This window comes from Balaenoptera musculus, chromosome 13 (assembly GCF_009873245.2).
Source record: "Balaenoptera musculus isolate JJ_BM4_2016_0621 chromosome 13, mBalMus1.pri.v3, whole genome shotgun sequence".
Classification (NCBI taxonomy): Eukaryota; Metazoa; Chordata; class Mammalia; order Artiodactyla; family Balaenopteridae; genus Balaenoptera; species Balaenoptera musculus.
In genome coordinates this window covers 36,070,022-36,092,967 of record NC_045797.1, presented here as the reverse complement: position 1 = coordinate 36,092,967, position 22,946 = coordinate 36,070,022, and the positions used below count along the sequence as shown (strand labels likewise).

At 35.4% G+C, this 22,946-nt stretch overlaps 1 protein-coding gene across 7 annotated transcripts in view; it reads right to left on the bottom strand.

The window, feature by feature from the left end:
* VPS54 (VPS54 subunit of GARP complex) overlaps positions 1–22,946 on the bottom strand; it is a 141,706-nt gene that overhangs the window by 7,176 nt on the left and 111,584 nt on the right. For 6 of the 7 annotated variants that reach the window (XM_036872930.1, XM_036872929.1, XM_036872933.1 and 3 more), the window contains 9 exons: positions 18,507–18,636; positions 17,709–17,890; positions 17,009–17,121; positions 14,131–14,194; positions 11,529–11,634; positions 10,543–10,630; positions 9,840–9,961; positions 9,648–9,728; positions 198–305 (listed from right to left, as the gene is read on the bottom strand). In XM_036872930.1, the coding sequence (XP_036728825.1) occupies positions 198–305; positions 9,648–9,728; positions 9,840–9,961; positions 10,543–10,630; positions 11,529–11,634; positions 14,131–14,194; positions 17,009–17,121; positions 17,709–17,890; positions 18,507–18,636 (994 nt within the window). Of the gene's footprint in view, positions 1–197; positions 306–9,647; positions 9,729–9,839; positions 9,962–10,542; positions 10,631–11,169; positions 11,271–11,528; positions 11,635–14,130; positions 14,195–17,008; positions 17,122–17,708; positions 17,891–18,506; positions 18,637–22,946 lie in introns of those variants that run through there. The other variant, XR_005022379.1, reaches the window with a different exon arrangement.

The window sequence follows — 22,946 nt, the reverse complement described above, 5'->3', positions numbered from 1 at the left end:
TAGCAAAGCTACTATTGCTCTGGCCTGTCAGGGCAAGGAGCACTCTGAAATCAAGTCAATATAACAACTGGAAAAAATAATAATAATCATACTGGAATACGAACTAAGCTTAACTGTGCCAAAAGTACATAATAAAAACACTCCAATTCTGCATGCATTTTATGTTATATATAATAGTTTTAGGAATTACTACTCACTTGTGTTTGTTCTTCTGGAAGGAGATCAAATATAGCTTCATGCATTTTTGCCATTTGCTTACAAATATTCCTGAAACAGGCAGAAGGAACGGGAGCTTTCACTTCATACTGGCAGGGAAAAATAATGAGAATTATATTCATGTCCTCTGGATTGCATATTGTCCCCACTGTTCCCTAAAACATATATTTTCTACCCCTATACATCTAACTCTTCAACTGTGATCTGTGCTACTCATGCAAATCTCAAAAACTTTTCATTAAAAATCCTAATCTATTTTGAGAGAGCCAGCATAATTTAGTGGCTAAGAACATAGGCGGCTTCCCTTCTTAAGATGGACTGCTTGGGTTCAAATCCCAACTCTTAAAATTCTTAGCTATGTGAGATGGGGTGAGTTACTTCTCTATATTGGGTGAGATATTTCTCTATATCTCAAAGGGCGTGCTGTGAGGATTTTAAAAGATGGCTCATAAGAACTCAAACTAGTGCTTGATACCAAGTAAATACTCAAAAAATGTTTGCTACTATTCTGGCTCAAAATACGATAATGAATCATTAAAGTAGGCCCTCCAAATTAACAGATTATTTTTTAAACATGATTTTAAGAATGCGTTCAACATGATCATATCTGAAATCAATATAACTGGTAGAATTAAAATGTTCTTTTTCTTTGCAGGTGGGCCAATATAGTAATCATATTTACCCTAAGGTTAAGAGAAGACTTTTTCAGGCTTCCCTGGTGGCACAGTGGTTAAGAATCCGCCTGCCAATGCAGGGGACACAGGTTCAAGCCCTGGTCCAGGAAGATCCCACATGCCGTGGAGCAACTAAGCCTGTGCGCCACAACTACTGAGCCTGCGCTCTAGAGCCCACAAGCCACAACTACTGAAGCCCGCACCATAACTACTGAAGCCCGCACGCCTAGAGCCCATGCTCCACAACAAGAGGAGCCACCACAATGAGAAGCCCGTACACCGCAACAAAGAGTAGCCCCTGCTCGCCACAACTAGAGAAAGCCTGAGCGTAGCAATGAAGACCCAATGCAGCCAAAAATAATAAATAAAATAAATTTAAAATAATAATAATAAAAAAGAGAAGACTTTTTCAATGATCTGTACTGAAAATTTAAAATTAGGTAAATTCACTTACTATTCTTACATCTGGAACAGTATACTGATATGATTTAGATAATCATCTTTTGGCCCACATTTTAGAATTCACAGCTTAAATTATATATCATTTTCATTTATAAGACAAATTTGGGCTAAATAATTATATTTTAGATGCACTAATCTTATATAGTTTATTAAAATGATGAGTTCCAATATACTGCTGCAGCAGAACCATGTGGAAGTCACCGTGTGACTGGACCAAGCAAAGTCATGACCACTCAAGGGTTTGTCTCTCTTCAGCCTAGAGATATATCAAACATCCCCTTATCTTTTTTATTAATAAGTTTTAAGATATAATTCACATACCATAAAATTCACCCCTTTCAAGTGTACAATTAACTTTTTTTAGTAAACTCTTAGTTATACAACCATCACCACTAATTTCCAAACATTTTCATCACCCCAAGAAGAAACCCCATACCCATTAGCAGGCATGCCCCGTTCCCCCCTCCCCTCAGCACCTGGCAACTACTAATCTCTAGAAATGGAATCATACAATCTGTGGCTTTTTGTGACTGGCTTCTTTCACTTAGCATGCTTTCAAGGTTCATCCATGTTGCAGCATGTATCAGTACCTCATCTTTTTTATGGCTGCATGATATTCCATTGCATGAATATACCATAGTTTATCCAATCAGCAATTAATGGACATTTGGGTTATTTCTACTTTTGGGCTATTATGAATAATAATGCCATGAACATTCATGTACAGATTTCTGTGTAGACAAATGTTATCAATTCTCTTGGGTATATACCCAGAAGTGGAATTACTGGATCATATGGTAACTCCATGTTCAACCTTTTGAGGAAATGCCAAAATGTTTTCCACAGTGGCTGTACCACTTTACAATCCCACCCAGCAGCATATAAGGGTTCCAATTTCTCCATATCCTCACTAACACTTGTTATTGTCTTTTTTATTTTAGCATCCTAGTGGGTATGAAGTAATATCTCACTGTGGTAATATCGCCTTATCTTAACTATCCCCCTGTCCTGGGTTGAATAATTGCTTCCCCAAACTCATGTTCACTTAGAGCCTCATAAGGTCATAGTGGATTAGAGTGGGTCCTAAATCCACTGACTGGTGTTTTTATAAAAGAAAGAAGAGGGAAATTTAGACACGGAGAAACACAGAGGGAAGATGACCACGTGAAGACAGAGGCAGAGATTGAAGTGATGCATCTACAAGCCAAGGAATGCCAACAACTGATAGCAAGCACCTGAAGCTAGAAAGAGGCAGGGAAGGATTCTTTATTAGAGCTTTCAGAGGGAGCATGGTCTAGGGACACTTCTATCCTCCAGAACTACAAGAGAATAAATGTTTGTGTTATAAGCCACTCAGTCTGTGGGAATCTGTTATGGCAGCCCCAGGAAACTAGCATACCCCCAAAACCTTCCTTCATCATTGCTTTCCCTCAAGATACTATCCTTTCCATCTGACCTTCACCACACGTTTCTTCAGTCACTTAAACTTGATACTGTACTTCTTTATTCTCAACCCTTAAAGTTTGGTTCTTGCCACCACCCAAACTACCTTCCCCCTGCCATTAACAATCTTCTGAAACTTCTCTCTGGAAAAATCACTAAGGAGGTCCTAATTTCCAAATTTAGTAACTTTTCTAGTTTCCCTTCCTCACTGCTCTGCAGTATTTCACAGAATTTCACACTTGAAACACTATCCTGGTGCAGTACAATGCTTTCCTGGTTCCTCCCCTCCTAACCTTCCCCTTCTTCTATCTCCTGTCTCCTAAGTGCAAAGCTACTTTAACATTAATACCCCCTTATCTTCCTCATTTTTCTCTCATCAACATCTTTCAGTCTCATAACTTCTAATATATCTCTAGTTCTGAACCATTTTATTAAGTCACACATTTGTTACATGTTCCAATCCATAACTGAATTTACCATGAGCTTTCCCAAACCTGCTCCTCTTACCTGTTTCAATTACTTTTACTGGTATTATAATCCTCCTGATCACACAGCCCTGAAATCTCCAACTCAGTTTTTATTCCTTCTTTTCCTTGTTTCCTTGTATTGAATCAGTGACTAAGTCCCATCAAATATACTTTCATATTATTTTACACATTAGTTAGTACTCTAGGTCAGAATTTCTCAACCTCTATACTACTGACATTTTGGGCTAGATAATTTTTTGCTGTGAGGGTTGTCCTGTGTATTGTAGGATGTTCAGCGGCATCCCTGGTCTCTACTCACTAGTTGCCAGTATCATCCCACTCTAAGTTGTGACAACCAAAAATGTTCCCAACATTTCTGAATGTCCTCTGGGGACAAAATTGTCTTAGTTGAGAAACCCCACCCTAGGTGAGGCCTCAGTACTTCTCATCTGAAAAAATATAGCATTTTAACAAATCCAGATATTACTTCAACAAACACTTAATAAAACTTCCTGGCACATAGTAAGCTCTGAATAAATATTTTCCTGGATGTGTATATGTATGTATGTACATATGTGTGTGTAAATGCACACAGGTATGTACATATGTGTATGTGTAAGAGTGTATGTGCATGCTTGAACAAACGTGTCAGCTGAAGTGTACAAAGATGAAACAGAGATAGTCCCTTTGGGGAGCTGGCTGTCGAAAAGTTCGTTGGTGTTCCAGAAAGTGGACACTACATTCTACAGGAACAGGGGTGAAGAACATTTAGGTGACAGCAGAGATGGCTTTCTAGGAGCACACTCAGGCTGCTGAGTCTTCAAAGGAAAAAAATTAAGTGAAAGTATTCCAAATAGAGGACATGCCACAACACCTCAAATCCATTCCACATACTATCTGATTAACCCTTCTAAAGTATTGGGTTGGCCAAAAACGTCGTTCGGGTTTTCCCATATGATGTTACAGAAAAACCCAAATGAACTTTTTGGTCAACCCAATACAATTCTAATCAAGTGATTCATTAGCTTAAAAACTTTTGGGTTCTGTTTCTGTTTAAAATTTAGAAAGCTGCAAGAGAATGTCATTACTACCCTAACCACAAGAAAAAAATGGGAATAATTTATAAGACCATAACGTTTCTTGAACCTATCGGAGAATAGAGGTTACAGGAACCAAGGGAACAAATTCCAAAGAGTAACAAGGCCCCCTGAGGAGGGACGGGACACAGGAATCACTTTCAGCAAAGCATAGGAAGAAGAGGTGACCACCCTAGAAGCAAATAAGAAAACAACTAACATTTTAATAATTTCCCAAAGGCCAAATAGACTAGCATATGTTCACAATAAGAGAGAACCCTAGCTACAAGGGAAGTTTCCACTCACAAGCTCTCCATGGGTCTCTAGCAGGTGCTCACAAGCAACACTGGGGTCAGGGCAGGAGACCATAGAGAGTCACTCTCAGTAACACAGGCAAGCAGGAGGTGACTGGCTGCCACCAGGGAAAAGGAACAAATACCACCCACTCCCCCAAACCCTCCTTGTATACAGGGCAAAAGCCTTAAGTCACTGAGAAGGGACTCTTTCGTCCCCAAGGCCACTGTGTGAGGGGTAGAAACAAAACATGCCTGGTTCTGAGGAAAGGGAGAAAAACATCTTAAGCCCAGGATCCTACACCAATCAAAGCAGAGGCTGGGTACAATTGGAGGAGGAGTGAAAACACTGAGAAGGCTCCACCTCCAAGGACTCACATTACCTAATTTCAAGACTTATAATAATGCTACAGTAGTTAAGACAGTGTGTTACTAGTGTAAAGACAGACATATAAATCAATAAAACAGAATAGAGAGTCCAAAAATAGAGCCACACAAAAATAGTCGACTGATTTTTCAACAAAGGTATCAATAGAGAAAGGACAGTCTTTTCAACAAAAGGTGTTGGAACTATCCAAAAAAATGAACATTGACTCATACTTCACACTATATGAAAAAATCAACTAAAAATGGATCATGGACTTATATATAAAACCTAAAACAATAGCACTTCTAGAAGAAAACACTGGAAATTATCTTTGTAACTTGGGTGACAAAAAGTTATTGGGATAAGACACAAGAAGCATGAATAATAAAAGAAAAAACTGATAAACTGGAGTTCACCAAAGTTAAAAACTGCTCTTTTTAAGACACTTAAGAAAATGAAAAGGTAAGCCATAGACTGGGAGAAAATACTTACTTGATAAAGGACTTGTATCTAGGATATATAAAGAACTCTTAAAACTCAATAAGAAGATAACCCAATTTTTAAAAATGAGCAAAAAAATTTTGAACATTTTGCCAGAGAAAAAGTATGGATGGCAAACTAACACATGAAAAGATACTCAACCTATTGGTCATTATATAAATTAAAACCACAATGAGATATCACTCAATACAGACCTACTAGAAGACTAACATTAAAAAACACAGAGACATTAGAAGGTGCTGGTGAAGATAAAGAGTACCTAGAACTCTTGTACATCACAAGTAGAATATAAAATTGTATAGTCACTTTGGAAAATAATTCGGCAGTTTTTTATAAAGTTTTACATTTCTATGCCACCATCAATATATTCCAAGGTATTTACACAAAAGAAATGAAAACACATGTCCACACAAAGATGTGCCCATGAATGTATATAGTGGCATTATTCATAACAGCCAGAAACTGGAGAAAACCCAAACATCTATCAATTGATGAATGGATAAACAAATAGTAGTACATCCATACAATCGATATCACCCTATAATAAAAATGAACAAGCCATTAACACCTGCTATAACATCCATGAATTTCAAAAGCGTTATGCTAAATGAAAGGAACCTGGGACAAGAGGTTACATTCTGTATAATTCCATTTATAGGATATTCTGGAAAAGGCAAAACTATATGGAAGAAAATCAGATCAGTGGTTGTCATGGTTTGGGGATGTCAGGAAACGATTAACTGCAAAAATGCCAACAGTGATAGAATTGTTCTATATCTTGATTGTGGTAGTTCTACTACATATACATGTTAAAATCCATCAAATTATATACTTAGAAAGGATGAATTTTACTGAATGTAAATTATACCTCCATAAACTTGACTTAAATTGCTTAGCTTTCCATTGGTAGTCAAAGCTCTCCACTATCTTTCCAACATACCTCCCACTCCTGGGTTTACCCACCCTAATACATTAGCTAAATGGAATTACTTACCTTTGTTATTATTAATAACAACAGCAAAAGCATTAGCAGTCAACATTTATTGGAACTGGCTATAGTCAGATACATGATAAAAGAAAAGTGCTCCACATATATTATCTCATAAATCTTCACTACAAGTTTACAAGGCTTTATTATTATCCTCATTTAGAGATAGGAACTGAGGCTTAAGGAGATTAATAATTTGCCCAAGGTTCTTCAGTGACTAATGTGTGACAAACATGGAATTTGAACTTAGGTCTACCTGACTCCAAAACCCAACACTAAACTTCCTTCTTAGGATTCCTACCAACATGTCTGTTCATGCTGTTACCTCAGAGTATCTCTTCGCTTCAACTTCATTTGCTCTAATTGTATCTATCTTTAAAAGCAAAACTTATATGCATGCCTCATCCATAAAGCTTTCCCAGATCTCCCTCCCCAGCTGACAATCATCTCTTTCAAAACATTAAAAGCTCCAATAGCACTGAATCGATTCCTTACTTACGATACTTTAATCTACCTCCTGTTATAGTTATTGATATAATTATCCTACTAGATATTTTACTATATGAGGACAAGATCAAAGGCTTCTTCACTCTTGTGTATCACTGTTAACCTAACACGATTTAACTCAATGAATGAATGAATGGTGGCTGGGATATTAGTCTAGCCAGTAGTACAATTAGATGTTAATGTTTCATTCTACCCAAGGAAAGGTACCCTTGTTTATTAGCTTCTTAGAATCAGCCTATATTTTATTACTGTGTTATTCTTCTTTCCCCAAATTAAAATTCCTGATAAGAAAGTGAAAAGCTAAAAATTGAGAGACTAACCCAAATCAAACACTGTCTGCTATTTTAGTGTGAACTAAAAACAGGGCCAAACTCCTGGGCAACCCATGGAAGCAAGTAGGGCAGGGAGTGGTAAAGAGAGACTTGATAATACAGGGAAAATGTAACATGTCAGGGTAACAGGAGAAGTCATCAGTGAGCCAAACTCCTGGGCAACCCATGGAAGCAAGTAGGGCAGGGAGTGGTAAAGAGAGACTTGATAATACAGGGAAAATGTAACATGTCAGGGTAACAGGAGAAGTCATCAGTGAGGAAGGTAGCAGAGAAAACACTAAGTTGCAAATGTCTAGGCACACTCTTGACATTAAAAAAATGACATAAAAAATGGGGAGGGAGGTGTTTGAAATTTATAAAAGAGTTGAGATATAATAACCAAATGCAATGTGTAATTTTGTTAGGTGTGATATAGTAGTGTGATTATATTAAAAAGTATCCCTCCCTAGTTTTTAGAAATATATACCCAAGTATTTAGGGATGAAATATTATAGTGCCTCAAATTAACTACAAAATATTTTAGCAAAAAAAGAAAAATGTTAATGACTGTTAAATATAGGTGATAAATATATGGGAAGCTCACTAAATAATTTTCTTTATTTTCTTTACCAAAAAGAAAGAAAGAGAGAAAAAAGAATGCAATGAATTGTCACAGGAAAAAGTCTAGCCATAGTCCCAATTCTTGTTCATAGACTTTGGATGACCAACATGATAGAAAAAAGTCAAGGTTTTAAGAGTACCAGCACTTTTTTGGTTTTGCTTCATTCTATTCCCCAGCTTATTACTAGCTTCACTATTTAACATTTACCTTACTCTACACATTATTAGGTGTTAAGTCCTCTGCCTTGTTAGATGATAAACTTCTTGAGGGTAGTCACAGTGCATTATTCATTGACTTCTGGTACACAGAAGAATGTCATGTATCAAAAAGGAAACTGGTGGAATAGAACTGCTTTTGCATTTAGCTTGTACTTGGCAACCATGAAGAAAACAGAGAATTTCCAACCAATCATTTTTCTCCATACAAAACTAGAAACTTAGAAGGCATAACATAACATAGGTATGTTTGCACATAACTATAAATTCCTTAAGCTTCTTAAAAGAGAAGCATAAAACATCTATACTATATACTAACTACGTCAGAGGTTCTCAAAGTGTGGTCTGGGGACACCTGGGAGTCAGAGGCTCTTTCAGGGAATATGTGAGGTAAAAACCATTTTCATAATAATACTAAGATTAGTATTATTCACTTTCGGTCTCTCATGATTGAATGGTGGGGATTTTTAGATGACCTGTGATGTCATTCTGAAGGCTAATCAAACGTGTGTTTATGTATTCTTGTGTTTTAAATTTTTTTTTAGTTTTAATTTCTAATATGGTACTTACTGATAAGTATATTTGCATAAAAAAATCTCTTTGGGGTCCTCAATTATTTTTAAGAATGTAAAGGGGGTCCTATGACCAAAATGTTTGAGAACTTAACATTAAACAAATGCAATCTTATTTTCCAATCACTCCTTCTCACTGTCAACTTCAAAGATTTGGGTGTGAATGGGCACCACTTTATCTTGCCTTTTTATAATTTTTATGTGCCTACTGCTCTTGCCATCTCAGAATCTGAAGGATCCAAGTAGAAGGAAAAGCATATCAAAGGGTCTTGCTTTATAAGATTACTCTAAAAATACTCTGGGGCAAAAGTATAAACTAAATAAACCTTCAAACTTTCAAGGTATGAGATTTCTGCTTTCTCTCTAAGACATGTACTGAATAATTGAGGGAAAGGAAAGAGTGAGGGATAGGGCAAAAGTGACTAGGGCTGATTAAGTGACATTTTTCTGAAGATACCCTCCGAGTGCAACTAAGAATTTTTTGGAAAACAGTGCTCCTTTTAATGACTTATGTGGAATGGGAAGCAAATAAGAAACAAGTACTGAAATTGAATATCTATGACGGAAATAAGAGAGCACCTCAGGCTCTACCTTCTTAGCCTGGAAAATAAAATAACACACTTTACCACAAATAATTTAATGTTTATTTTCTCAATTCTGTCTCTGGAAGGCTTTCAGACTAAAATATGCTTTGAAGATACATAATTTTCAATGCAGCTAATATAAAATTACTTCTACATAGGGTTTCTATCATCCTTGAAATCATCTTCCCCCACCCCTACCCCCAAGTCCCTTAGGAAATGAATATCAACTATTTGGGTGATCTGAACATTTGAGTTTTTCCCTAAACTTGGAACAATTTTGATTTGTTAGACAACTGTGAAAAGTCACAACGCTTTCAAACAAAGCCTAATAATTTCCATAAATTATTACCTTAGATAACAGCTTGTCAAATAAGCTATCCATTATCGCTACAAGCTTAGCTGATATTTCAGCTATGTGGTCATGGTAGTCCTGTAATGAGAAATAACGTTGTATTTTAAAGTCCCTCGGACACATCTAAAATACTTAACAATTAAGGAGTTAAATTTATGAAACTCCAGTAGAAAATACATGGAAAGGTACCTTAGTGATATGATCAAAATGCCTAAGCATACTATACTGCTTAGGCTGCAGTCGAGCTTCAAAATGAGCCCTGATCACAGGAATGTAGTGCACGATTAACTGCAAACAGCGTGAAGAAAGAGCTGAAGATCCGGGAGGTAGACATATCGTGGAGAAAAAAAAAGGTATTAGCTGGTATTTAAGGTATTTAATTACCTATCAAATTATGTAAAAAATATCAATTAATTTTATACAGACCCCAGTTTATTACATAAATGAAGAACACAGTAACAGAAAGCAACATATTTCATATTTTTTGTTTAAGAAAATCATTTGGTACTGAATGATGTAATGAATTATGCTGCTTTTCCAATAGACTCAAGTTGTGAGTAGTACTGGCATGAGGAAGCTAATGGGACAACCGATTCTCTTCTGACATTCAGATAACTTTCACCCCATATATACATACGTACTTCATACATATTACATTTTAACATTTTTTTACAATAGTGCAACTTTCTAGTAACTTATATTTATTGGAGTGAAAATTCCTCATAACATTTCTCCAGAAGTTATTTTTCAGTTATGGCAATACATAAGAAAGTGACATGGCTACTTTTAGAGGCTTTAGTTAGAGGCATAAAAACATCAGGTATAATAAAACATAAGTATAGTGACATCACTGTAATGCTTCAGCATGTGAATTAAATACAAAAATCCATACCCAAATTTTTTGTAGTTATTGTTTTTAGTCCAACAACTTGCAGTGCACCAGCTCCAAGAACTAACTGGCAACTTCTTGAATTGAAGTACTAACAAAGGAAGAAAAAAAAACAAACCAACAATTTATTAAAAACTATTCTTTATATGCTGGCAATGTGTTAATTCTAAAAATACATTCCTCTTTCCTCTCATTTAAGGACCAAATGAGTTTTTCTAGTAGGAGCAATTAGGATCTGTTTATGTAATGACAAAACAAAACAAAAAAAAGGCAAGGGGTGTTCCCAAATGATAATATTTACAGTCTGGTAGGGAAAAAGTTGAGAAATTCTAAAAATCAGTTGTTCAGAAATTAATATTTAATTGGCATTCACAAAACTAGTTGTTTCAGTCATTCTAATTGGATAGTCCTACTTTCGAAAGGGTAACAAAATCTTTCTGGACTAAAATATGACAACTTAATTTTGGGACAGAATTAATTGATAGATTAGGTATTTGAAAAAAATAAAGCCTTTTCTCTAGGCTAGCAGTTTAAAATATCTGTTAATATGAAATGGCTGAATAACACTATCACCACAGTTTCATTTTACATCAATGGTTCTGAAATAATGATTTAAGAAAAATCTCTAACCTTAGTGAGATGAATTTTGTAAAGTTCAGTGAATTCCTTCCATGCACATTTGAAACCAGTCCAGGTTTTTTGACCTAAGTGGCCTCAGTCATGTTCAGCACCTAACGAACAAATCATCTCCTGTCTCCGATATCATTAACAACTCTATGGGTGTAATGAGGAATCACCAAATGTGGAGTGAGCAGGAAGCAGGTGGCCTCCTTCAAATAACATGTTGTGTTCAACCACAATCAAATGTCACAAAATTAATGTCTTAAAGATAGCTTAACCTTGAAGTGTCTTAAAGTTGGAAGATTACTCACGCCCTAATGAATTACCTCTTCCAACTATTTTTTCCATAGGAGTGAAATCATACACACCTTCAATAAATCTGATAGACGAGTGAGCATGTCAGTAGTAACAGATGGGATATTATCCACACACTGGCAATATTCAAGGATAATTCTTATCAACAGCAATACGGTTCTACAAAAAAAGAAAGATGACCCAGTAGACACTCAAAACAAGAAAAATCAAACTGATTTGGCATATAAAAATCAATACTGATCTTGGCAACTTTTAAATTATGTGTTTTACCTATAAGTGCAACAGAGTAGGCGTAGGCACTAGGGTAAGGCAACAGAAAATCCCTAGAGTGTAAAATTAAGGAGGCACTCAATTTCAGGGTTGTGCAATTGCAAGGTAATCACTTGCATGACACTGAGAAAGGGTACCTCCTTAAATTTTGTGTTGTGAGCACATCACTCTCTGTGTGACATTCACACTAAGGTAAGTCTCTTCCATAAGGCAGGTATCCCATTCCTTGGCCAATTTAGAAACACTGAAAAAAGCTTAACCAGTGTTTCTGATTAGGTAGTAGGTCCTCATAAATGTTGAATTAATGAAGAGAACCTAGTCTAGATTTTCTTAGTGAGATGAAAGAGAAACTGTGGCTTCTAAGAACAATATATCTTCTAAGAAGTTTATTTGTAAATCACAAAAGCTTCTCCAAAGATGAGAAAGTTATCAGCTCATTATCAGGACATGTCATAAGCTGAAAAGAGGCATTACTGAGAGGTTAAATAAGGTTGAAACTAAGGGAGAAAGAGCCATTCATTACAGCACATCTAAATTCAATGAGATCCTCAGAAATGAGTGATCCATGTAAACTAATGTTTTATGAAAGTCTGAAGAGAGCAGTGATTCAAGAAGGAGAGTATCTAGCCTTTATAACAGCTTAATTGTCAGACCACATATTACTCTCTATGCATAGTCCTAGAATCTGCTTTACTGGGCAGGAGTCCATTGCTTATCTTTTGTAATTTTCTCTCTGAAGATATAATACTCCACCTTTAGCCAGGGAGTTCAGTTTTTTGGCAGAAGCCTCTTTGCCTAAAGAGCAAGAAAGCCAGATAGCTAGAGGGGACCATTTCCATCAAGCAAGGGAAGAGTAACAAGACACAGTCCTTCCTCGGTATCCACAGGGGATTGGTTCCAGGACATCGTGTGGATAGCAAAAACCATGCATGCTCAAGTCCTTTATATAAAATGGCGTAGTAACGTCTTCCCTCTATATCCATGGGTTCTGCATCCTGGTTGGTTGGATGTGGAACCCATGGATATAGAGGGCCAACGGCAATGGGTAATTAAGGAAAGAAATCATGATTAGATTGAAGGACTAAGATTATAGGGAGGTTGAAAAAAGCTCTGTCCCACCAGAAATGGAAAAGAACTCCAGAGAAGAAAGGAATGGAAGCTTTAGCTGACAATGGGTGCACTTCAGAGTTTTGGATAATATACAGGTTGAGAAAAAGCATAAATTCTATACACACTATTTGAGTGCTTATTAGGTGCTAAGAAAAATTAAAATGGTAAGATATGATCCCCATCTTTGAGGAATTCAGAGACTAACCAGAAAGTGCCATGAGAGAGGCACAGAGAGTTACAGAGAGGATCATTCATTCTTCCTGGAAGGGATGGCTGTTTCAGAAAAGACTTACTTAGTGACAAGAAACAAAGAAGAAAAGTGAAAAAGAATTCTGGTGTAGATATTGGGAGCTAGATTTTTATTCTAATTCTGGCTCCATTTGGGTAATTTTATATTAACTACTTAAATTTCTAAGCTCCAATTCTCTTAACTGTAGAAAGGGAACAATAATCCCTGAAATGTCTATTGTACAACATGGTTGTAGAGATCAAATGAGATCATATATATGAAAATATCTAAACTATGAAGTGTTATTAAAATTAAAGTATGTGAAGATATTATCTTAACTACCCATTTAATAAAAGGCATATAGTACTAGACAAACAACACTGGAATTTATATTTTTCTTAGTTAACTTGAATTTGAAATACTGTTTTTGGTAAAAGACCTAATGACAAATGATGATAATGGAAATAACTACCAACAACTATCAACTTCTTGTTAGGTACTAGAACTGTACTAGATTCTTTACATGAATTACCTGTTTAATTTCACAATAATTCTAAGTATAGTACTATTATCCACATTTTGTTTTATAAATAAGGAAACTGAGGCGTACAGAGTAACTTGCCCAAGGCCACAAAGTAACAGAGCTGCTGGGACTCAAACCTAAGCAGTCTGACTCCAGAGCTCACAACTTCAACTACTATGCTGTATACTACACACTAAAAAAGTTGCAAGAAAAAAAGACAGAAAGAGCTTGAGACACTTATAACATCATGGAGCCACTATAGCACCCTTGGATTATGTACCTCTAGGTTCTTGTTACGTGAGAAAAATCAACCAACCCCTTTTTTTGTTAAGCCAGTGTAGTCCTAATGGATAAAGAATACTACAAAATATAGAAAAATAAAAAGGAATTAATAAAATTTCTTCAAAATTCTTTTAAGATTTACAATTGTTAATCCAAAATTTCCAATTCACATCAAGGGGTAACTAAAAGACCTATGTTTTAAATACTTGATTCAACTAATGAAGAAAAACGTGTCACTCACCCAACAACAGCATACTGTTGTCCCTCGACAATGAGAACTTCAGCTGGTTTCCTTTCTTCTGTAGCTAGAGAGTAAAGCAAATAAAGAGACATGGGTATAAGATGAAACAAAATATTGGATAAAAAATTTAAACTGGAAAAAACTGAAAAAGTTCCTATTCAGGGCCTGAAACTATCTCATTTCTGCAAATAAATCTACTTCTTGGGAAACAATTCAGCACAAAGTAAATAAAGTATACTGCATTTGGAATCAGAGAAATCTGGATTTGAATTCCAGTACTGCCAATTACTGGATGCAAGACTAGGCCAATTACTTATTTTGAATCTCAGTATCTGTATCCATTAGACATGGACAACAATATCTACCTTTCAGTGTTGTTACTGAAAGAGATAATGCTTACGAACTGGCTATCCTCTAGGTCTGGCACATGGCAGATGATCGATAAGAAGTAAAGGAAAAAGAATGTTATTAGTTGGGAAAGGCAGAACTAGCATTTCAACTGGTTATCTTTTCTTTATTATAACCCTTAGAGTACAACTTAATTCCTAAATTCAATGGAGAGATTATGTATTACTTTTCAAGATTTTAATCCAAAAGTTACTTTATTTTCAGCATGCGGTATTTCTTATCATTAAAAAACAAAATTCAGCATACTGAGGTGAAAAGAACAGTGGACTGGATTACTGTCCTGAATCAGCCAAATTAAACAGATTACCATGCGCAAGTAAGTCATCATGCTTCCCTAAGCTTCAAATCCTTTTGTTCTAAGACATTAAATATCTACTTCCTCATCTCTCTCAAGGAAAGAAATTCAGTGTGATATAATTTCTAATCACAATTCACTCTGTATGTCAGATTAAGTTTTTTGAGGACAGGGGTTGTGTCTTAACCAATTCTCAACACTGCAGAGAAATGGCTTAGCACAGTAGTTAAGAGGAAGGGCCCTAAAGTCAGTCTGCCTGCAGTTGGATCCCAGCTCTACCACTTCCAAGCCAGGTAACCTTAGGCATGTTGCTTAACTTCTTTGTGCCTCAGTTTCCATATTTGTTAAATGGGAATACTAACACTGTCTAGCTCATGGATCTGTAAATGAGATAACAATGTAAAGTGCTTAGAAAAAACTGTCTAGCATCAGGTAAGCACCAAATTAATATTAACTGCTATCCATTAAACTTCATCTCCCCAATGCCTAGCTAAGTAGCTAGTAACTCAATAAATAGATGATGGGTGCATGAATAATAACCAAGGATCCTTAACTCTGCATGAACTAGTAAAATGTTAATGGATTTCTAATAGCATATCCTTTCTTCTTTCTCAGAGGAAAACAAAAGACAGAAGCAGGGTATATGGACTACCCTGATGGTACATTGGTTAAGAATCCACCTGCCATTGCAGGGGACACGGGTTGGAGCACTGGTCCAGGAAGATCCCACATGACGCGGAGCAACTAAGCCCGTGCACCACAGCTACTGAGCCTGCTCTATAGAGCCCACGAGCCACAACTACTGAAGCCCGCGTGCCTAGAGCCCGTGCTCTGCAACAAGAGAAGCCACCACAATGAGATGCCTGCATACCGCAACGAAGAGAAATGCCCGCTCGCCCCAACTAGAGAAAGCCCGTGCTCAGCAACGAAGACCCAACACAGCCAAAAATAAATAAATAAATAAATAAAAATTTATTAAAAACAACAACAACAAAAAAAACACTTTAAAAATTATTCAAGAACTTCATAATTTCAAATCTGGCATTACAGGATGAGTTGTACATAAATTTATATTATTAACACATGATAACTCCACTTTAACTGATACACAAAAATATCTCTAGCCACTGCATGTCTTTCATAAGAAACCCAATTGACATTTGATACAAATGACACTTTTCTTCTTGAAACTCTAATTTTTTAACTTCTGTGTTTTTCTGGATTGTCCTACCTCTCTGCTCTGCCCTTCCTTTGTAGTCTCCTTCATAGTTTTCTTTCTTTTTTTTTTTTTTTTAATTTATTTATTTATGGCTGTGTTGGGTCTTCGTTTCTGTGCGAGGGCTTTCTCTAGTTATGGCAAGCGGGGGCCACTCTTCATCGCGGTGCGTGGGCCTCTCACTATCGCGGCCTCTCTTGCTGTGGAGCACAGGCTCCGGACGCGCAGGCTCAGTAGTTGTGGCTCACGGGCCCAGTTACTCCGCGGCATGTGGGATCTTCCCGGTCCAGGGCTCGAACCCATGTCCCCTGCATTGGCAGGCAGATTCTCAACCACTGCGCCACCAGGGAAGCCCCATAGTTTTCTTATTCTACAGTTCTTTATATTTTGGTTTTCTCTATCATATCACTACTACATTACTTGTGATTGATAATAAATATATTTTTCATCAGACTTAGACCTTTTAAAGTAAAATTATACCTCTTACCTATGTCTCAACATCTGACACATAGTAGAAGCATACTAGTGTCCAATAAAAGAATACATGTCTCTAAACAATATGGTACAGTGGTTAAGAACATAGCTATGAAATTATATAAAGTTGGTTTCAAATCCCAGATCTTTATTTGTACCAAATTCCTTAATCCCTGGAAGCCTCATGCCTCCTCACTATTAAACAAGGTATAAATAGTATCTTTATTATAGGTTGTTGTGAGGGTAAACTGGAGTAATGCATGTAAAGCACTTGGTCCAGTGTCTGGATATGGTTAATACTCAATAAATATCTGAAATTATTATTATAAATTACCACATACTTTTCCAATCAACTACTTACTAAGCTGGGAGTATTAGTTCTAAGCTTCCCAAGAGGCACTATCAATTAAAGAAATATTAAGCACTCCTACAAAATGAACAAACAATATAAAATTGAAAGAGAGTGTGTGAAAGAGTACACATACCCCCTGATTTTTTTTCAGGTAAAGCAATCTTTCCATCTGCTATAGAATCAACAAGATCCTGAAATTCTGCGGGAACATCAGCTTGCTTCCAGCGCTCATTGTCTAAAAGGAGGCTATTCAAAAGTAAAAAGAAAGGAAGATAAACTTTAATAATCTCCTTGGGTGAAAAGAAAAGGAAGAGCTGGGTGAGTACATAAGACTTTTGTTATATATTTAAGACTACATGTATCTTAGTTAAATTCAAGTAGAGCCCATGCAATACAAGGTATTGAGTTTTTAAATAATCATGGCCATTACCTGTTGTTAGTACGTAAGACTTTAAAAAGTGCTGAACACCTTAATAAACTGAAATCATTCATAAACAGTATGAATAGTTGCAGAAAATATTTCTCTTTTTATGTCTCTTAGCCTAGTCAGGAAGAGTGGTAAAACATAATTAACTTCACTTTGAGTGGGAAAGGAAAAGTCAATCTATTAGGATCTTCCTGGTAAGTACTTTAATGGAACTAAACATTCTAACTCCACTTTCAAAAGCCAAGAAATGTGATTTTAATTCCACAATCTGTCTTTAATTAAAAAGAAAAAAATCTGTCAGGGGTTTTAACTGGCCAATTAATGAAGTTTCCTCTTTTAAATATAATTGTGTTTTGTAAAGAAAAGGGAAAAAAAATGAAGAACAGAATGGACATGGTAATAATACCTGAGTTTGGTTTTTCTCTCTTCATGAAACCTGTTTACAAATTTATTAGCTTGGCTCTGAAGTGCTCCAAGTAATGACATGCTTTTTCTTCCACAGATCTGTTCAGTTTCTAAAATGAATGTTTCCATTAATCTGGAAAGTGTTATGAATTCTGTGGAATTTAGTTTCTCAAGAAAACCATCCTAAATTTTAAAGATAACACAAAAATCATGAGAGTTAGTACTAACACCAAATATGGATGAGCTATAAAACCAACTTAAACAAATATTAATATTAATTAATTGTTTTTATAATAGTTGTATTAATTCCTAAAAATTATTTTAAAACAATTTTAAATGAAATTTCCCAACACTTTAGTCCCAGAAATCAAGCATAAAAAGTTTAAGATGTCTAAATTTTATTCTGATCCCTTTGTAATACAGTAGCTCAAATAAATTCAGGTCATACTATACAATTTTCATACTATTGGAGTACAACTAATTTTCTTAATAAATTGTTTGGCTAGGTATACACATATATATGTATAAAAACAGCAGATTAATTTCAAATTAATTATTAAGGTATTATATTTCAAAATAAGTCTTTTAATCATTTATTTGAAAAGCATGCTTAACTTTTTCTATTTCTTTTATTTGGATTATTTTGCATTTCAACACCTCCTTAATAGACCACACCAGTACCTTATTAAGTGTTAAAAATATGCATTATGTGGAATAGGGACACAAGCGAGGATATATTCCAGATCTTTAAAATAATGTTACTATGTATAAAATATCTAAAGTTACCAAAACAACTAACCTTTGCTCTTGACATGAGAAATTTGACGGCTCGATCATGGCATATATCTGAGGCACTATATAATAACTCCTGGACATTATTTGCCAGCTTTCCCAGCTCTAAGTCAGTTAATTTCATGTCTTCATTGACCCTGAAAATGACAGAAAGAGATTAAGTCAAGGAAAGTTGTGAACACACTGTTCGCCATAGATGACATACCAATAAAAAACAAAAAGCTGTAGAATTTACATTTGAGGGAAAATTCTGTGATGTATCATATACTTTTATTTTTGTGGTAGAGCATCACATAAAGAAGCTCAGATAACACAAATATATTTTACCCTAATCTTATATAAGAATAATTTTCTCTCTCTGCTGTAGTATTTTTAATACTTAGTTCAGACTCTGACTGGAAATTCTGCAAAAACTACAGCAAAAGAAATTCTCGTTAGGTACAAGGGCATAGCTGTGGCAGGTTGTGCACAGGTGCCTAGGATGACATAGTGGAAGGAAGAGGAAAGGAATGGAAATAAGGAACAAACAGGTCCTCTTTTTACTTATAATTATGAATGACTATTAATAGTCAGATCAACTGAACTAATATTTCCTGAGTATTTACTGTGTTTAACTACTATGCACTGGAGGGAATACTGTTCTCAAGAAACTTACAATTAAATAGGAGTATTTATAATATGTAATGCATTTATTCCAGTTTGGAGGAAGAAATGTAAGACTTCCTGTTTTTTATACATTTTTCCCCAGGGCATGTATAAAGACCACTGATTCTGTGCCAACAAGTAAGTTTAGTGTTATCACGAACCAAGTGAAGTACCTTAGCATAATTTTTCTCCATTTCAGTTGAATTAAAATAACTTTCAAAGATATTTCAAAGAGGATCTGATGTATATTAATTTGAGGCAAACCACTACTCTCACTGGGTTAAGGTATTAAAGAAAGTTATTACCTGTTATCCTTTAAAATTATATCATTAAATTTACTTACTAGTGCTTTAAAATAATGGAGGGATAAATATTTTTTAAATACTCTCAGATACAGTATCTTGCTTGGTTCTCACACTCTGAGGCAGATAGATAAATTTCTACTTTACAGATGAGGATACTGAATCTTGAAAGTTTAAGTGATCTACCCAAGGTCACAAGGTTAAGAGGGTGGGACTAGAACCCAGAATTAGTCTAATTCTATTTCTAATCTGATAAACTTCCTCTACTGCAACATTTCCTTCTATATAAACAGTCCAAGTGCTATTTCAATACCAGCACCCATAAAACTGTTTGCTTAAATTTCAAAGTTAAAATTTTATTTCAATTGTAAATTCGATTTTCTGAAGGATTTCTAAAATTTGCCCCTACGTAAGGGAATGACTTAGAATTTGGAACTCTTGCCAATATGCCACCAATTCACAAAGATATAAACAGGAAATAGCAAAAAAAAACCAACTTAAGTCTTTAAGAAAATAGGGTGACAATCCTAAAAGCTGGGAAGTTTGGTTTTCTAAAAAAATCATTTATTTGTTTGTAATTTTGCTTTTTAAAAAGATTTTTAAAAATTTAAGTCTAATGGATCTCTTTCACGTTAATAGGGAAAAGCAAAAAACAAAAAACAAAACCTCACAAACATGATCCAGTAATTCTACTTCTGGCTATGTACACAAAAGAACTGAAAGCAGGATCTCAATGAGATATATTTGCACACCCGTGTTCACAGTAACACTATTCATAACAGCCAAGAGATGGAAGCAATCCAAGAGTCCACAGACAGATAAATGGATAAAATGTGGTATATACATACAATGGAATATTACTGAGTCTAAAAAAAGAAGGAACTTCTGACACATGCTACAACATAGATGAACCTTAAAGACAATATGCTAAACAAAAGGACAAATACTGTATGATTCCACTTATATGAAGTACCTAGAGTAGTTGAACTCATGGAGACAGAAAGTAGAAGAGTGGTTGCCAGGGGATTGGTAGGGAAGGAAATGGGAAGTTGTTGCTTAATGTGCATAGGATTTCAGATTTGCAAGAACAAAAAGATCTGGAGATTGGTTGTACAACAGTGTGAATATATTTACCACTACTGGACTGTGCACTTAGAAATGGCTAAGATGGTAAACTTTATATGTTTTTATTTTAACCACAATTTAATTTAAATTAAAAAATTTTAAAAACCTACAAAACTTTCTAATCCTTTCCATTATTTTTCCTTTCCCATTTCCTGCATGGGAAATTATTTACTCTTTTGTGCCCATGTTTGCATTGGAATAAACTTACAAAGTTGTAGATTATTTTGATAATGTAAGAAAATATGGAAAGTCTACAACATAGATAAAAAATCAGACATCATTTCTGCATGTACTGTATCCATGACACAATTACATACTGCAAAAACACTTGATACAAGAAAGAACTAGTTAGGGTCATGTGTATAAATATAATCAATCCATTGTCCCTTGGGGGTGGGTAGTTCCCAGACATTTATGTGCCTATGAAACACAGAAGAAACCACCTACAGAACCTCTGTTATCATGCTATGGGAGCATGCCATTGTGGAAAGCCAGAGAAGCTCCAAAGTGTATAGTGAGCCACAATGGAGGTGGGAGGGGAGGGATGAAGACTATGAGGCTGCATTTGATTTAAAGGAATCTCAAATAGTACAGCAGATTTCTAGCTATCTTTTAATATCGTTTCTCCCTTCTGCCATAATAGTTTTAGCTATCGAATAGCCAACAAGCTATAGACTATCTCTCAAGCCTCTCTTACAGCTAGATACAGACATGTGATAATATTCTAGCCACTAGGATGTGGGACTGCAAATTCTGAATTGTACTCTTTAAAAGAAAGAAAGGATAAAACATGAACAAATTTACGTGAAAGCAACAGGGAACTAACAAATCTAAAATGTATATGGATTTGCAACATAAATAAGGCATATTGGAAGAAGAATAAAAGGTAGGAGAAATTACCAGATATTAAGACTAATTAAAAAGTGATCATAACTAATACAATTTTACTTAATGGTACTGGTGCAAAGCAGACAAGTGAACAAAACAGAATCTAGAAACAGACTCATACATATATGAATATATAACTTAAGACAAGAGTGGCACTATAGAGCAACGGGTAAGACAGTCTTTTCAATAAATGGTGTGAAGTCAAAAAGATATCCACATGAGGAAAAAGACAACAACCTCACACTATACACAAAAATCAATTCCAGATGGATTGTGGATCTAAATGTGAAAGGGACAGCAACAAAGCTTCCAGAAAAAAACATAAGAGAATATCATCAAAGTCTTAGGGTAGGGAAAGATTTCTTAAATAGGACACACAAAAAAGCACAAACCATAAAAGGAAAGACTGAATCATAAGATATTAAAATTAAGAACTTTTGTTCACCAAAGACCCCAGTAAGAGAGTGAAAAGTCAACCCACAGAGTGGGAGAAGAAAGATATCTGCAGTATGGACAACTGACAAAGGGCTGTGTTGGGACTACATAAAGAACACCCATAAGTCAATAAGAAATAAAAGGCAAACCAATAGAGAAGTGGGCAAAGGATTTGAATAGGGCCTTCACAGAAGAGGATATCCAAACAGCCAATAAATATATGAAAAATGCCCTCTTACCAATCATCAGGGAAATAAAAATTTAAACTACTATACCTGGGACATATCCACCAAAATGTCTAACATGTAAAACACTGACAATACCAAGAGTGAATGAAGATGTGGAGTGCTAGGAACGCTTCCACACAGCTGATAGGATTGTAAAGGAGTACAATCCTTTGGGAAATTGTTTGGCATTAGTTAAATTGACTATTCACAATACTTATTCATTCCTAGGTATATATTCGACAGAAATACTTATGTCATGTACACTGAAGACATCTACAAGAATGTTCACAACAATCAAACTGAAAATAATCCAAATTTCATCAACAACAGAATGATAAATACATTGTGGGGTAGTCAGAAGTGGAATATTTATGCACAAATAAACTACTGCTGCATGCAACAACTTAGAAAAATATCACAAATATAATGTGGAATCAAAGAAATTAGAGACTAAAGAACATGATTCCATTTATGGTTCCATTTATATAAAGTTTAAAACCTGGAAAAACCAATAGTTTTAATGGTTTTTTGGGGGGAAAAGTGAAAGCATAGTGGCAAGGGGGGGCTTCTAGAGAGCTGGTAATGTTCTATCTCTTAACCTTGGTGATTACACCAGGGTGTTCATTTTGTTATAATAAATTGAGCTGAACACTTATAACTGGTCCATTTCCCTATATGTGCATCACATTCCAATTAAAAGATTAAAACAAAACAAAAAAGTAAGGAGAGTACCAGCCTTTGTTCTCTCCTTCCTGCTGCTACAGATTGAAATGAGATGATAAAACCTAAGGCACAGAGGGAAGCTACACAATGAGATGGTAGAGC